At 41.8% G+C, this 16,865-nt stretch overlaps 1 protein-coding gene across 3 annotated transcripts in view; it reads left to right on the top strand.

The window, feature by feature from the left end:
- LOC123764517 (uncharacterized) overlaps positions 1-16,865 on the top strand; it is a 33,714-nt gene that overhangs the window by 15,290 nt on the left and 1,559 nt on the right. For all 3 annotated transcript variants that reach the window (XR_011225043.1, XM_069314456.1, XM_045752431.2), the window contains exons 6-10: positions 753-835; positions 988-1,179; positions 7,072-7,276; positions 8,066-8,198; positions 13,473-13,602. Coding sequence is in view for 2 of the 3 variants with exons in the window: in XM_069314456.1 (XP_069170557.1) it covers positions 753-835; positions 988-1,179; positions 7,072-7,276; positions 8,066-8,198; positions 13,473-13,602 (743 nt within the window). In the remaining variant the exon portion in view is untranslated. The remainder of the gene's footprint in view (positions 1-752; positions 836-987; positions 1,180-7,071; positions 7,277-8,065; positions 8,199-13,472; positions 13,603-16,865) is intronic.

The raw sequence follows: 16,865 nt of genomic DNA, 5'->3' as shown, positions 1-16,865 counted from the left end.
CCCTCGCTCGATGTGTACACGGATGCATCGTCTCTTGCCTGGGGTTTTGTGAACAGTGCTCACCAGGCCAGCCAGGAAAGGTGAGGGGTCTGTCCTTCTGTCAGGCTCATAGCATGGTACGGGAGTTCGTGGCAGTGTAGCTGTCATTTTGGTGGGTTCGTGTCGCTCGTGGATCGATGATCTGGCTCCATTCAGACTGCTTCCCGGTTGTTCATTGCCTGAACTGAAGGGGTTCGATGCGGTCATTGGCTCTTTGGGGCTGGTCGCTTTGGGTGAATTGTCTGCTGGGTTCTCGGGGTTTGGCTCTCTTGGCAGTTTACATCCAGTGGGGTATCCAATGTCCTGGCGGACAGCCTGTCCCGGTTCATTCCCCTGTCCATGGAATTGATGGTCAATGCCGACTCATTCAGTTAGCTCTGCCGGATGTACGGGAGCCCAGAGGTGGACTTCCTTGAGGCTTCTCCTTGGGAAGACATCTTCCTGTCTCAGGTCTTAGGTGAGGACTTTGACTTTGCCCTAGAACCTTTATGGCAGACTTTCAAGATTGAGGGGCAGCCAAGGGAATGCCCTTGGGTACCTGTTGACCCTTCTTGACTTGGCTACACGGGTGCATAAGCTCTGGAATCTACGAAGACCCACCAGAAATAGTGTTTCATTACATTCAAAAATATTTTTAAGTGCAGTTTTGAAATTTAATAAATTTGAAACATACAAGAGTAACTGAGAAACTTACTAGTATATTCTACTGTTAGCATATGCAGCGGAATGAGCAAGCCATTGACAATTACCAGCCACACAACAACCCAGAAATTGCCTGCCATGTGTGCACTCAGTGGTCAGATAACGTCTATTTCTTTTTTATTAAATATGTCTAAATATACTGACATATTAATTGCCAATGAGATAAATGTATAAATAATATTCTAACTGAAATACATTAATTGAATCATATGAACTCTACTCACAAGCTCATATGCTTTGTCACAGATCAAAGTGTAGATTCTGTTGGCACATTGACTGGGAGTGTGAAAGCGATGAATGCTGATGAGCTGCGTGCATGCCTCACTAAGATGGGGTTTGTGCCAGGTCCCATTGTTCCCACCACCCACAAGATCTACCAGAGACATCTGCTCAGACTCAGGAAGAACCCACATCTCGTGCAGAAGGATAAATCCAAATGTAAGTCTGGTTTATTGGATAATTTTATATAGTAATATATTGAGTGGAAATGGGCATGAGAATATAATGTTTAGGATAAGGGGGACATTTTATTTTATGTCAGTAATACACAAAAGTCAAAACTGTGACTTGACAAAACTATGTAAAATATAATGACATGTGAAAGGGTTAAAAAGCTATGGAAGATGATAGCAAAATTAGGCTTGTGGTTTAGAAGGAAAGGTCCTTTCTGTGGAAGCAAGACAAAGTTATGCTTCCCATTGGACTCCATCTAGAGGTCACTGTCATTGTGATCTTCCATACATTGTTGTGTTTTATGAATTTTTCTTGTTAGGACTCTCCAATAGTTTTCCCTTGCATTACAGCACTGGCACCTAGTATCATGTTGGATGTGCCAGGCATCTGAGACAGTTTACATCTATTGGAAGTAATGATCATTTTACACTAATATACTTATCCTATGAGGTGAATTGTTCTTATATATTGAATAATAAAATAACCTCAAACATATTAATACTGTACTATCAACATATTAATACTTATTTCATAATTGACAAACCATATTAATAATATTCTTCTTCAGGTTACTTGTACCCCTACTGCAGGTCAAAATATACGTAAATATACTATCTCGGTAATAATAATAATGCCCTAAGCACTTCTATATCTACTCGTCCCAGCCTAACAAGGTTCGCCTTAAAGCGTCAACACAATGTGGCATCGCATGAGAATACATAACCATCACAGATCAATTTGAAGTTAAATCAATAATTACCAGTATTCATATATACGGTATAAGTCAGTATTGTTCCTACAGGCTAATCCTACTGGCAACCTTTCATTCCTCCAAGAATAAGTAAATCATATATACAGTACTGTATATATATACAGTATATATCTATATATATATATATATTTTTTTTTTTATATACCTAAAAGGGGTACCACCTCTGGTGCAAGTGTAGGGACCCATAGCCTCAGAGAAGAAAATAATGAGTACTCAGAGAAGACCTTGTGGATCCTCACTGAACACTTTGATATTTTCTTCCCCTACCACCCCTATTCTTTTAGTGTGTGTGTATATATATCTAACTTTATTTTAAAATTTCATTACACAAAAAAGGGTTACAACATTGGTTACATGCGAGGTACAAGACTACTTGTCACAAGTTGTACAGCTCCTCCAGCTCCTCAGATGGCGGGGTGGAACCATGGATGCAGTGAGCATTTCCTCTCTGGATCGCCACACTAAGGCGCTGAAAGAGAAAACTGGCGGCTCTAGGGTCTTTAGTTGTTTCAATTAGCTTGGACCCCAGTTCCTTCGAAAAACTTGCAGCACTTTTACCCCAGGCACCAAGTGTATCTGAGGCAATGGGGACAAAATTGTAGTGGTGATCAAGGTCTCCATATTTACATGACTTGGCTGCTTCCCGGTGATTGGCAGCACCTCCTGCTTGTGTAGCACTGAAGTTAACATAGGTGTTGGCTATGGTTGATATGTTGTATGATAGTATTACTTTGTATATGTTGATAGTATTAATATGTTTGAGGTTATTTTATTATTCAATATATAAGAACAATTCACCTCATAGGATAAGTATATTAGTGTAAAATCTATATGTAATATACATGAGTACACACACCCTGGTACTCAGCTCTGTGGACCCCAGTGTTCTGGAAAGCTCACTTTACAGTCTCTCATACAGGGATGCGGCAACTCTCACTGTCCAGTCGAGGCTTGACCTCTTGGCCCCCACTTTTGTAACTCTTGTATTTCCCTCGCACAGGGATGCAGCTACCCTCACTGTCAGCCTGGGGCTCTAACTCTTGGTCCCCACTCTTGTAATAACTTAAGTACCTCATTAAGGGCTGGTTCCTCACAACCACCCTGGGGCATCAAACTCATCCCCTTGGTTCACTAATACACCTCACAGCTGCACACTTGGCTGACAACTGTCAACAAAGTGGCTGGCCTAGGATACGTCGACTCATATCATGACACTCTCCAATGTTACAACCTGGAAATGTCCAAGCCTTAGAAACTATGCCAGGCCTCTAATGACACGCAAGGCACTTTAAGAATCCGACTGATTAGTTGTTATTCTTGGGGTTCTGTTCCCTTTCAGAGGCAGGCTGCTCAGGAGGGAACCTCGCCTGCTGTTGGTCAGGGTAGGTCCTTGGGTGGATCAAGTTCCTGGGTCATTGCGCTTCATGAGGAGGCTGGTTTCTCTCGGGATTCATGCCGGCATTTTTGTTGTTTACCCCTTTGATACCACTATTATCGGTTGATTAACAGTTGAGAGGGTGACCAAAGAGCCAAAGCTCAACCTCCCTGAACACAACTCCTTGCCCGAAATGCTGTGCGTATTAGTGGCTTTAGGCATTGTATGTACTAGCTCTTTCTAGAAATTCAACATTGTAACTCATCTTGTATGTATGTACAGTATGTACTTTTACCTGAATAAACATTTTGATTTGAAGTAGGTGAGTACTATTTGAAGTGGGAGGGGGGGCATCTGACTCTTTTTCCAGCTCTTGTTTGTGGGCTTTTCAGGTTATTTCTCACAGCCTGTTATGGAACTGGTTGGTTCCTTTCCCATATTTAGGGTTCGTAGTGTTGGGCCAGGCTTCTTCCCTGACATTGTTGGTTGGTTGGCCTCGGGTGTGGTCAAGGTAACCTCATCCCTTCGGTGGGTTTCCTGGTTATTCCCAGGCCCTGAAGCTGGACTCGGTACAGTACGTACTTAGTACGTGGTCAGTAGACCAGTTGCATAACAATAACATTGTGTATACAGTACTGTATTGTCATTTCATATTGTGATTCATATTCATCATATTCATTTCATGAATTGTGATTTTTTATGCTGTATATTATTGTATTGTACTTTCATCTGTTACAGTTCTGTGTTAAGATGATATCACTGCAGTGCTTGCATTTTAACTGACAGAAGTGTTTTAAGTGTACCACTGTATACCAGTTGAATTCCCTTGTGTTTGCCAGTGCTAAAGAGAGATTATCACAAGTGTTCAGATAGTTTATTATGTGGCCTTACAAGTAGCAGAGACCAAATTCTTATTATACACCAAAGCCTCATTGTATCGTGTCCTGCTGGGTGTGTGTTTAGCTTTTGTGGCCGTGATACACTGTTAACGTAAAGGAATGTGTTTAATAGTGTTAATTTACTTTAATAAATTAGTGTTAAGTTATGCTTTCAATCAAACTCTTTTCCCCACACTACTCACATACTAAGTTACACAAATCCCTTAATGATTCACTTAATGATTCTTGACACAGTCTTAAGGGTAGAGCTGCTTCACAGCCTTGCACCAAAATTAGATATTGGTGAGTGTGATCCCCTTAGCGTTCTAAGCCCTCTAGCACACTTCCATTAAGGTAGGACAATGACCTCAATACATTAAGCTAGGTTTTCTAAGGGCTGCTGCTTTGTGGCTTCCCAAAGCTATCTTGCTGAAATAGTTCCCCAATACTGGGTCACATCAATTGCAGGAGTCTTGTTTGGCCTACCACAGACCATAGTCAGACCCTGGCTTCCTCAAGGAGGTACAGGAGGCAGTGGATGATTAATGTCACCCTCACTGGGAAAGTATCTAGAAAAGTCATTGAAGCTTTACAGACAACTGCAAGGTTCATAAGAAATGAGCCCATGAAACAACCAAATGACTCCACAAACAATTTGGTCAAAACAGTTAATTCACTTGAAACTAGCTTGAATCTGTTAATACTGATGGCCACCAGCTGTGGGCTGGCTTCAGAGCCACAGCTGGCTCTAAAGTTACTGTTACTGATGTTCAAACCACACTATTGAAAGAAAATGCAGTGTCAAAGATTTAGGAGTAATCACATTGGAAGACCTTACTTTTAAAGACACAACAAAGTTGCTGTCATAATTGCAAGAAAAATGATAGGTTGCATAACAAGAAGCTTTCAAAGAAGAGATACCATACCAATGATACTTTTCAAGACATACTGCTCTCTCGAGTGGAATATTGTTGCACACTAATAGTTCCATTCAAAGCTGGAGAAATTGCAGACATGGAGAGCACACAACATATTTTTACTGCTAGAATCCACTCGATGAAACATCTAAATTATTGGGACTGCTTAAAATTTTAAATCTGTTTTCTTTAGAGCACAGGCAGAAGAGAGAAATAATAATTTACACCTGGAAAATACTAGGACTTCTTCCAAATCTACACAATGAAATAAGCCCACATGAGACCAGAAAGCAAGAAGGCTGCTAGGACTTTGTTCCTCATAATCATTGACAGGTATATGACAAGTGTAGATGTGATCGAATCCAGTAGTGTGCTCCTTGGGTCCCCAACTATCACAGCAGATCCAACCATTTCTCAACTAAGTGCCAGCCACTTTGTTAACTTTATCCTGCAGGAGTCATTTTTTTGTTAGTTCTTTTCCTTCTAGTATTTGCTTCACATGAATGTTTACTTCCCAGCAATCTTCTGTAGATCTGGCAATTTTTATGCTACAGACTGCATTTGCTCAGGGTGACCTTCCCTGAGTGCTCCACCAGTGTTGCTCCTGCATTAACATAGTTCCTTCTCTGGTGTGTTAAGTTCACTCCTCTGATGCATCATTTAAGTAAGGATCTTGCCTTGGCAATGAATGAGTTGTTGACTTCTCTGCATGGGGCCCTAGGCTGGGAGCATCCTATTTGGTTGTGCTAGGGTACATGTGTGTGCTTGTTTATATGGCATGTCACAGACACCCTTCATAACTGAGATTTTTGTAACACAGGTACAGGAACAGATGACTGCTGACTCCTGTTAGGAGGCTGAGAACTTTATCTCATAGTTCATGGTAAGCCTTACCCACTAATTTTCCTTGAAATATGACATGCCAATTGTTTAACAACCATGTACCCAATCACTGCTGGATGAACAGGGGAGTACACAGTTGAGAATTGGTGCCTAGTCAATCCTCCCTGGTCAGGATACGAATTTAGGCCAAATCACTCATAAAATGCAGGGCAAGTGTGTTACCACTGCACCACTGTAGGCTGCATTTGGTGTCTGTTCTTTTTGTGAGTTTCCTTAGTTCTTGGGTGTCCTACATGGATAGTCCCCATCAGGCTCTGGTAATTTTACCTGTGGGGATAACGTGGCTCCTCAAGGATTGACTCATCATGTCCGTGAGTGTGGACTTTGCTAGGGACAATGTCTTTCTTTCTCAGGCATTAGCATGGAATATTGTTCCCCTCTACCCCCAGTGCCATCATGACTCGCTTTAATGGCTGGGGGTGGGGTGGTTGGAACCAAGTAGGGTGCTTTTCAACTCTTTTTGAATGTTGGTTCCCTTCTCTGGAGGGTATTTTGCTCCAGGAGGGCGATTTTCTATCCCCCCATCCATTATGTATGAATTTGATTACTTAGCAAGTCCTTCCAGGAAGTGCCATTCAGCTCTTCAGACTTGTCTTATATCTGGAGGTTTCTGTCATTACTTGTTGCATCCTCTGTAATTCGTGTGATTCCTGCTTCAGAACTTTCTGCAGAACTCAGACCTTGCTTCGTTGATTGACCCGGCCTTGTTCAAGTAAGCGTCTATAAAGCTTCACAGACTTTCTGGACACATTCCTTGTAAGGGTGTTAATAATTGATCATTCCCTGCTTCCTGTGCCTCTGAGGAAGGGGGGGGGGGCAGGGTCTGGCTCTAGTCTCCAGTAAGTCAAACAGGACTCCTGTAACTAATGTGACCCAGCAGTGGGATCCATCTCAGTGAGATAGCTTCGGAGAGCCACAAGAAAACTACCCGAGAGTGGTGTTTCACTACATTCAATGCTGGTTTGTTGCTCCAATGAGTTTTGTAAAAAAAGGTTCTTTGACTAATTATATTTCACCCTCATTTTCATTTAGCAATTCCAAAGTATTCCCGTGAGCTACAAGCAGCACTGGACGATCCCCTCTCAGTAAACTGGGAATCTTGGTCATCACTGGAGAAGGTTATGAGTGCTCCATTCTGCCAACCTGACCCCACACGACACTGGAGAGATGGCACAAACAAAACTTGTTTCAACTATTTGCTGCTTGACCCTAGGATTACCCAGGACCTGCCATTCAGGTAACAGTAGAGTAAAGCATAGAGGGTTGAAGCAGTTTGAAGTTTCCCGAATAATTTTTTTATTTTGTTACACCTTAACCCTTGCACTGCACTAACCGAGATGGATGGTGTGCTCACAGAAAAAATTCACTTGTAGGTACACATATAGTATAGGGAATTATTGAAAACTCCTGGAGACACACTGGACTCACAACCTGTTTCTCAGAACTCCAGTAAACAGGTACGTCTTGAAAATAAATTGTCTGCATCCTTCCTGACTGTAAGAGCTTCAGTACTGTCAGTGACCAAGTCTAGGTGCATGTAGCAGGAGCTCAAAGCACCACTGTGTAGTTTGAGGCCACAACACCACCAATGATGAATAAAAAAAGTACAGGTAACTGTACAGTAATTACTTAACGATGATAGTATCAAAGATGATCCTAATTGAAATAAAAACTATGTATAAGGTTGATTTATCAGTGAACACTACTGGTTATGATATTCACAGCTGAAGGCAAATATTCACAGCACTCAGCCGAGAATTCGTGCTTTTATGCATCATTTATTTTCTAAAGGAACTGAATCTACACACACCCAGGCTTTCTGTCCCTGACAAAACAAATAATTATTATTATTATTCATTATTATATAAGCCTAATACTTGGCACCAAGTCTAGATAGTGAAAAAAATGTGATGCACTTACAATTACAGTAACTGGAAAATAGCAAGGTATGTAGAATATAATAATTTACAATCAGTTGAAACTTTTAGCTGGAGAAAACTTATATTAATGATCATTGTTTTTTCAGAGCACCGGTTTTGGATGAAGTAGAGAAGCTGCGTTGTTTCATTTCAGCCATATTTTACATAGGAAAAGGGTCAAGATGTCGGCCATACTATCACCTTTATGAAGCTATCAAGAAGCAAAATAATGGCAATAAGGTAAAGATTTCTTCTTCTACATATTATAAACGTAGTATTGTTTAGAAATATGATTCCTGGAGGAGCCCCTGTTAGCCCTAAGCACATGCAACTCCAAGCTCGGTATTAGCCAGATGCACGCGACGCCAAAACATGCTTTCCATGCCTTTTGCATGCTTTACAGGAGCTGGTATTTACACTGTATTCTATTTTATGTAGCTGAAAAGTGTTCTTGAAAGCCATTCACTCTGGAGCAGCATTAGGCAACAGGCTACACGGGACAACAGGCTACATATGACAAAGTCCAAAATGCCCAGCACTTAGCTGAAAACTTAGCTGGGACTTAGCTTGTCCCAGAAAAGCACTGGGACTTACCATGGCTTGCTGACAATTCAAGAGCCCTTCAGCAAATGTGTTGGTCACACTGCATCAATGACAAAATTGATGGCGTTGCCAGTGAGCTCGAGCCCCTCCATCCTCCCCAAACTAGTGAATGAGCACATGTTTGTTTCAAGGTTTTATCCTTTGTTTACAATGTTAGGAAGTTTGTTTGGCAGTTTTGAGGCTTTGGACTTTTTGAATCCATTAGTGGCCTGTTCTAGTTTGCTAACTTTCAGGATGCTTTCCTGGTGGGGGTGGCAGAATGCCACCTGTTCTCTGTTAGGATGAGGAGTGGGGCCAAGGTTCTGGTGCTGGTCCCTGGTTGGCCAAACAGAACTCCATGGCTGATATGACCTAGTAGTTGGGAGTCATAGCTTCAGGAAGCCATAAGGGGTTTCCCCCAGAAAACATTACCTTGGCTACGGTGGTTATCTTGAGTTGATTTCGGGGCTTTTTAGTGTCCCTGCAGCCCAGTCCTCGACCAGACCTCCACCCCCAGGAAGCAGCCTGTGACAGCTGACTAACTCCCAGGTAACTATTTACTGGTAGGTAACAGTAAAAATTTCTTCGCTCTTCTGGAGCGAAGAAATCTCACGGTATCACAAAATTATCCTCGTTCCTGAACAAGCACCCAAAAGGGTCAAGCAGGCCATTCAGTCAGTAGGAGTTGACATGAATATACAGTATATTCTTTGATAATTTAATTTCATTATTAGTGATCTGTTGTTTTCACTTTTTTCACTTAGTGTGCACTAGGGTGTCATTTGAAGTTCTATGTACTAAAACTTGTGGAACATTGATATTATCATGTGTGTTATTAGTATGCACACCAAAATAGTTTATTTTACATTAAATTACAAAACTATTTTTGCTGTTATATCTCCACATTCACTATACAGGGGTACCTCGGTTTAAGAGTTTAATCCATTCCTGGAGACAGCTCGTAACCCGAAAACTCATAACCCGAAGCTAATTTCCCCATAAGAAATAATGGGAAATGAATTAATCCATTCCTGACTACCCAAAAACCTCACTTCAAAATAAATTTTATACCTAATTCATCAAAATCTACACTACAAAACTATGTTCAAGTTATTACTTACCATTGCTGATGACTGCTGTTGGCATATGGAAGATGGTAAGGAGGGGGAAAGGAGGAGATCTGTTACTGTTTGGAAGGAGAGTCCCCTTCCATTATAACATCAGGCAGTGAGGACCTCTCAATGGGTGCATTCTCTGGCATGTTTTGCCTGCATACCACTAGGTCCTGGTTGTGGCTCACTGCTCGATGTTCTTACAACAAATCTGTCCATGGAAGATTGTTTTTCCCTTCTGTGCAAGATGTCTCTGTAGTGAGGCATCACATTGTCATTGAAAAGATTAATGCAATGGCCTACTACAGCTTTCTCTAGATGAGTCTTTTCAATAAAAGTTTGCATCTCTTCCCACATCTGACACCACTTCTTGGTTGCGGAAGGGACATTTGCTACTGCCTCATCCTCCTCCACTGGAGAAATATCCTCAGCTGGGTCTTCTTGCTGTTCCTTTTTAAAGGGCTTGGAGTTCTTTGGTGGTCAGTTCTTTGTTGTCTTCTTCCACCAACTCATCCACATCATCACCATCCAATTCCAAGCCCATTTGGCAGCCCAGAGTAACAATTTCCTCAACAATGGACATATCATTTACAGGGTCAAACCCCTCAAAGTCTAGTTCTGGCATACATTCAGGCCACAATTTTCTCCAGCCAGAGATCAGGGTTCTTTGAGTCACTTCTTGCCAGGCTTTGTCAACGAGTTTTAAAGAACTACAAATGTTAAAATGGTGTTTCCAGAACTCTTTGAGGGTGAGGTTTGTGGCTTCAGTCACTTCAAAACATTTCCGGAAAAGTGCCTTTTCATAAAGTTTCTTAAAATTTGCTATGATTTTCTGGTCCATAGGCTGAATTAGAGGAGTGGTGTTAGGAGGAAGGAATTTTACTGTGAGAAAATTACTGTATCTCTGCAACAATTCATCTTCCAAGTCTGGAGGATGAGCAGGAGCATTGTCGAGGAGAAGCAGGGCCTTGAGTGTCAAATGTTTTTCCTGCATGATATTTTTCTATGGCAGGACACACCACTTCATTCACCCTCTCTGAAAAAAAATACTAGTCACCCATGCCTTATTATTAGCCCCTCCACATCACACACTATGTTTTTTTCTGCACTTTTTACTGTTTGAAAACCCTTGGATTTTCAAAATGATACACTAGCAAGGGTTTAATTTTCAAATCGCCACTCGCATTTGAACACAGCACAAGCGTAAACCTGTCTTTCATAGGCTTGTGTCCGGGCAATGCTTTTTTCTCCTTGGTAATGTATGTCCTCTTAGGCTATCTTTTCTAGAACAGTCCTGTTTCATCACAATTAAACACCTGTTGCAGTAGGTATCCCTCAGCCTCTGCAAACTCTTTAAATTCTTCAATAAATCTTTCAGCCGCTGGTTTGTCTGAGCTGGCAGCCTCCCCATGCCTCACAACACTATGAATACCACTTTCTTTTTCTAAATTTCTCAAACCGTCCCCTGCTCTCCTTAAAGTCTTGTATCTGCATCACTCGTTCCAGGGGTTTTCTTTACAAGGTCTTCGTGCAATACCCAGCTTTCTCACAAATGATGGCCTTTGAAACACTATCACCTGCTAACTCCTTGTTGTGTATCCAAATTAATAACAACTTTTCAACTTCCTCAAGTATTTGTGGCCTTTGTTTCGTGATTGTTGATACTCCTTTTGCCACATTAGCAGTCATAATGTCCTTTTTCTTGGCAAGTATAGTGCATATCATTGATGTGGATTTGTTGTAACTGCCTACTAAGTTCAACAACACGTGCACTATTTTCATGCTTCCGAATGATCTCTTACTTTTCCTCTATTGTCATCCTCACATGCGATGTCTTGCCTTGAACCTTACCACTGGCTTTCTTGGGACCCATTGCGATGTATATTATAACAAATTTTATGCTCAAATAGCAAAAAACTCCGAAAATAAATGGTAAATCCTTGTGAAGAATTCAGGCGGGATAGTCACTGGGTGCGAGGCACTGGCAAACTGAGCGGTGATTGCCGTGCCACCACGTGCTAGGTCGGCCTGTATGTGTATCAACTAAATTCGTATCCTGAGGCAACCCTCGTATCCCAATACAAATTTTACAAGCAAATCCTGCTCGTAACCCGAAAAACTCGTAACCAGGGGCACTCGTAAGCCGAGGTACCACTGTATATATAAATGTTTGTTCCATTGCAAAGCAATCAGAATTTTTGGAAAGTGGGATATTCACTGAAGCAGTTTACATGACACAGGATAGCACTGCACTCTCTGCACCATGTCATCACTACTTTTCATGTCTTTGGCCTTTGTGTGTTTCTACAACCAATGTACTCAAGTTGGCCTCTTACATGCTTTCCAGGAGCTGGTATATACACTGTATTCTATTTTATGTAGCTGAAAAGTGTGTTTGAACGCCATTCTCTCTCTGGAGCAGCATTAGGCAATGTTGGGGTGGCAATGCCTCTGGTTATAACATGAATATCTTTGTTGCACTTTGAGAAAATCTGTAGGAGCTGTGATAAGGTTCGAACCAATGTGCTGGGTGTTCCCAGGCATGCACTCGAGAAAACTGTGCCACGACATTGATACATCACGATAGCAGTGATAGAACTGTTTAGCATGGTTACATCAACAAGGTAGAAAAACATCTTGGTCCACATGACAGTTTGGCATACACACTCAACAGTGCCAACCATCTTGTCACACTTTTCAACTAAATGCTTATTTATGATGTGGTCCATGACACAGTCTGGTTCATATACTGGCTCCTTTGTTGTTTTGTTGATCTTACCACTGTTTATCTTCTTACCAGTATGACTGACAACATATTAACTTGGCATCTCTCTCTCAAGTGCACTACAGGCATTTTGTAGCCTTTTATTTTTTCTGGGATTCACCTACCTGTTGAAGATTCTGGGGGCTAAGTGACCCCGTGGACTGGTTTCTGACCAAAGCCTGGTCAGAAATCTCCTGGTTGCTGGTCTGATCCACCAGGCTGTTTTGTGTGACTTTTTTTTGTGTTCTGGTGGGATTTTAGTGTATACTGTATGTGGCAATCTATGATAACTGTACCCAGGCTTTCCTTCATCTCTTTGGGAGAGTCAGATTCTGGTCATGGTTCCTGGCAGGCATTCGTAACTCTCTAGAGCCTTATTATGTTACCCATGGCTTGGTTGCTTTTGGGTAACATTGGGAAGCTACAGAATGGCCCACTAGAAAGTGGCATATTATTCCCAGTCAACACTAACTTTTTTTATTGATTTATTACCAGTCTGTAATATTTAATGCTATACAGATGTATTACTTTTCCTCAACCCGTCCTCAGACCAAGTCCATTCCATCCAGCAGTTGAGCCCAAAGACGCATTCATCAATTTTAACATGTTTATTCAAAATAGGAATTTTCTCAAATATAAATTAATATTGTTAGATACTGTACTGTATTAGCATACTGTGCATATTTAGGCATTGGTTAGGTTAGGTGTTTAGGTTCTGTTGGTGATTATTTGTACAATATTTGTAGTACATGGGTGAATTATTTACAACATTGTGGATCGAACAAAGTTTGTCAGCAAACCGCTTGTTTTGGAAGTGTTCGGACATCATCAGTTGAGTCATGTGTAAACCTGTTTTTCATTCATTAACAGGGGGTTTGGTGGGTGCATGGAATGGACTTTTGGGCCTTTATTTAGAGGATGGGGCTGTTTTCCTAAGTATTGAATCATTATGAATCAAACTTCATTTAACATTTCAATTTATTTACATGCATGCTAAATGTGATATGAATGGTAAATTTTGAAATTGGCTCTTACACCGAATTTATTTATCCTCAGAAATGTGAGAAGATTAAGAGGATTCATGATATCTGGTCAGACGGTGTTGGCGTGGTGTCACTGCACGTGTTTCAGAACACTATCCCTGTGGAGGCATGGACAAGGGAGGCTGCCATGATTTCTGCAATAGGTGAGATGCTAGACCATCTAAATCTGAATATAAACTGTCTTACCTCTGAAAAAATTGCATAAAAAAATTTAATCTCTTGCCAAGACAGTATTTATTTATATCCATAATATTGTACAATTTTTCTAGGGGGAGCCCCGTCGGTTCCCCAGAGCTATCCAGGCTGATATGTTAATGTTTAATGTCAGACTTTGGCATCAGTCATGTGTATGGAATTCTGTGGGCCTACTGGGGACCACAAGCCAAAACCTGGCCCTCTCAGAAGAGACACGAGGAGCAATGGCCTATAGAAACCCCAGTGTGGTTGGAAGCATTCTATGTCTGCCATTGACCGGGTCAGGCACCCAGAAAGGTAAGTGTCCCAAAACAAACTCCTATTCTGGTGAAAATTGCTATGAAAAGCCAAACAAGTGGATAGAACTCCCTAAACAGAAACGGGCAAACGAGTATGACGTCATACGTCCCCTCGCCGCTGTCTGCGCAGCTTCCCCCTCCCTGGTAGGGAAAAGGGGAAGCCCCAGACCCCCGCGCAAGCAAACTACCTCTCAGTTCTGAGGCTAATGCTATAGGCAACAGTCGTGTGCTCTGGCTCCAGTGGTTGTTTCAGCACTGTACCTTGTGTGTGTGGTGACTATCTTCTAGGTGGTGCGTGAGCCAGGAGTGATTCTTCAGTACTTGGGCTGCATGTGCCTAGGGTTTCTTTCCCTAGGTGCCCAGTAAGTACTGCCCTTGGGGCTTGGTGCAACCTTCCACAAGTTTCTTGGGTTCTGCTCCTACTAGGCTGTTTACTGCTTAGTTTTCGGCCGCCCTTTGTGTGCTTGGGTGTTCTGTCTCCCTTGTTCGCCTTAGGGGGGAGACTCACAGCTCAACCCGTTCTCGCAAATTCGTAAAGTCAATATTGACTTATTAACTACGTGCATAGGTGATATACTAAACATAATAGATACCCCTAAAAAGATTCATAGAAAACACCAACCTTACCTAACCTTGTTAGTATCTTAAGATAAGCATCTTATTGCTTCGTAATTACAATTATTACTTAACCTATACCTATTATAGGTTAGGTAATAATTGTAATTACGAAGCAATAAGATGCTTATCTTAAAATACTAACAAGGTTAGGTAAGGTCGGTGTTTTCTATGAATCTTTTTAAGGGCATCTATTATGTTAAGTATGTCACCTATGCACATATTTAATAAGTCAATATTGACTTATTAAATTTGCGAGAACGGGTTGCACAGCTTCAGCAGCAAACTCGTGGAAATTCTACGGCTGCCTTGGGTAGACTGATCCAACGTCCATTACAGCAGTCCCAGGTCGACTCTGTAATCAGACACGTCATCAGTACTAGTTACACTCTAGGGCACCTCACTTACAGGCTTAGACGCAAACGCCCACCTATCCACTCCATAGATGGCGTTGCTGTCTAATTTGACAGACAAATGTCCAGTCCAGTCTCAGAACTGAGAGGTAGATTGCCGGTGCAGGGATCTGGGGCTCCCCCTTCCCCCTGCCGGGGAGGGGGGAGCTGCACAGACAGCGGCGCGGCGGCGTGTGATGTCATACTCGTTTGCCCATTTCAGTTTGGGGAGTTCTATCCACTTGTTCGGCTTTTTGTTACAATTTTCACCAGAATAGGGGTTTGTTTTGGGATGCTTACCTTTCTGGGTGCCTAACCCGGTCAATGGCAGACTTAGAATGCTTCCAACCACACAGGGGTTTCTATTGGTCATTGCTCCTCAGTGCTTCTTCTGATGGGGCCAATTTCTGGCTCATGGTCTACGGTAGGCCCACAGAACTCCATACACATGACTGATGCCAAAGTCTGACATTAGCATATCAGCCTGGATAGCTCCAGGGAGCCTCTGGGTCTCACCCAGAAAATAGCGTTTCATTACATTCAACGCTGGTTTTTTAATTTCTGACAGAATTGCAGGTGCCTTTAATTAGGATGATTGGTTCAAATTTTAAATTTAATGTGTGGCCATCAGCATATCCTTAAACAATAGTACATTAGCCCAAAACACGGTGTTATGAAATGATAAAAACAGAAATTTGCTTTTTACTATATGATGAATTAGATACTGTAACACTACTACTGTAATATTTTATTAACGTGTTAATATAAGTGTGTCTACTAAATATTTCTTAATTATAGCTGCATTTAAAGCTCAAAACAGCTATAATTGCTCTTGTACAGCTGTACTCTAAAGGGTGTGCAGGCAACAGCCAGGAGGAAAATAATAGAGCAATGGAGGAAAAGTTGGCTAACTACAGTATTGTATAAAAAAAAAAATGCCCCATTCACTGTATCTTCCTCACTAAGTAACATCAAGTAGAATTGGCCCCATCACACTGGCAAAGCATCCACTGCAATACCCCCAACACTTCATATGACTAGGTGTGGTGTGCTTCAAATGATTTGTGATATAAAATATACATTTAACAGTTACACACACTCTCAATGTATGAATCTTCTGACCTCTTTTTCTCCTACCATTAAATTCATTTCAATAACCTCTATATAACTCTAATGATACATTTGCTTTGCATGACCTTACAATTTACAGACTTTTCTGGTGGGGATCCTCTTGGTGAATCTCTGAAGCTATATTGCTAAGGTAACTTCCCACTACTGAGTCATATTAAACATGGGCGTCATGTCTGGCCATCCAGGGACCTGAACCTTTCAGCTGGGCTGGTTGGAGTAGAGGGCACATTTAACTCTTTACCCCTGGTTCATTTCTTGCTCCAAGTGGTGTCCAGACTGGAGTCGTACTTAGGGAGGGTGATCATTCTTGTTCCTTGGTGGGCGGCTCTGCCTTTGTTTCTGCAGCTTCTGGCCCAGTGTCCAAACCTGGGTGTTTTCTGTGGCTATGCCTCTTTCAGCAGATTGGGCCTGTTAACCCTCCTCAGCTCTGTCTCTAGAGTTTTTGAATGCAAATGTTGTATACACAGACTTTGCAAAGGCATTTGACAAATGTGAAAGAGGCATTTCATTACATTTAATGCTTGGGTTTTATCGGTTTGTGGGTTGACCTCTGATACCCCAAGCTCCCTTTCCTTTTGTAGAAAGCCAGATTGTAGTTCTGGCTCCTGGTTGGCAAAGGTGGGTCTCAGAGGCCTGATGCATCTCCCAAAGTCATGATTGAACCGTGCTTAATTTGGAAGGAAGGGGGGGGGGGAGGAGCTAATGAAAAGGCCTAACAAGAAAAAGGGCATTACATTACATTCAGCATTTGATTTTAACTTGTTTACTTAAGTA

The sequence above is a fragment of the Procambarus clarkii genome, chromosome 79 (genome assembly GCF_040958095.1).
Source record: "Procambarus clarkii isolate CNS0578487 chromosome 79, FALCON_Pclarkii_2.0, whole genome shotgun sequence".
In the NCBI taxonomy this organism is placed as follows: domain Eukaryota; kingdom Metazoa; phylum Arthropoda; class Malacostraca; order Decapoda; family Cambaridae; genus Procambarus; species Procambarus clarkii.
The sequence above is the reverse complement of the archived record's forward strand: the minus strand, read 5'-3'. Positions and strand labels throughout refer to the sequence as shown.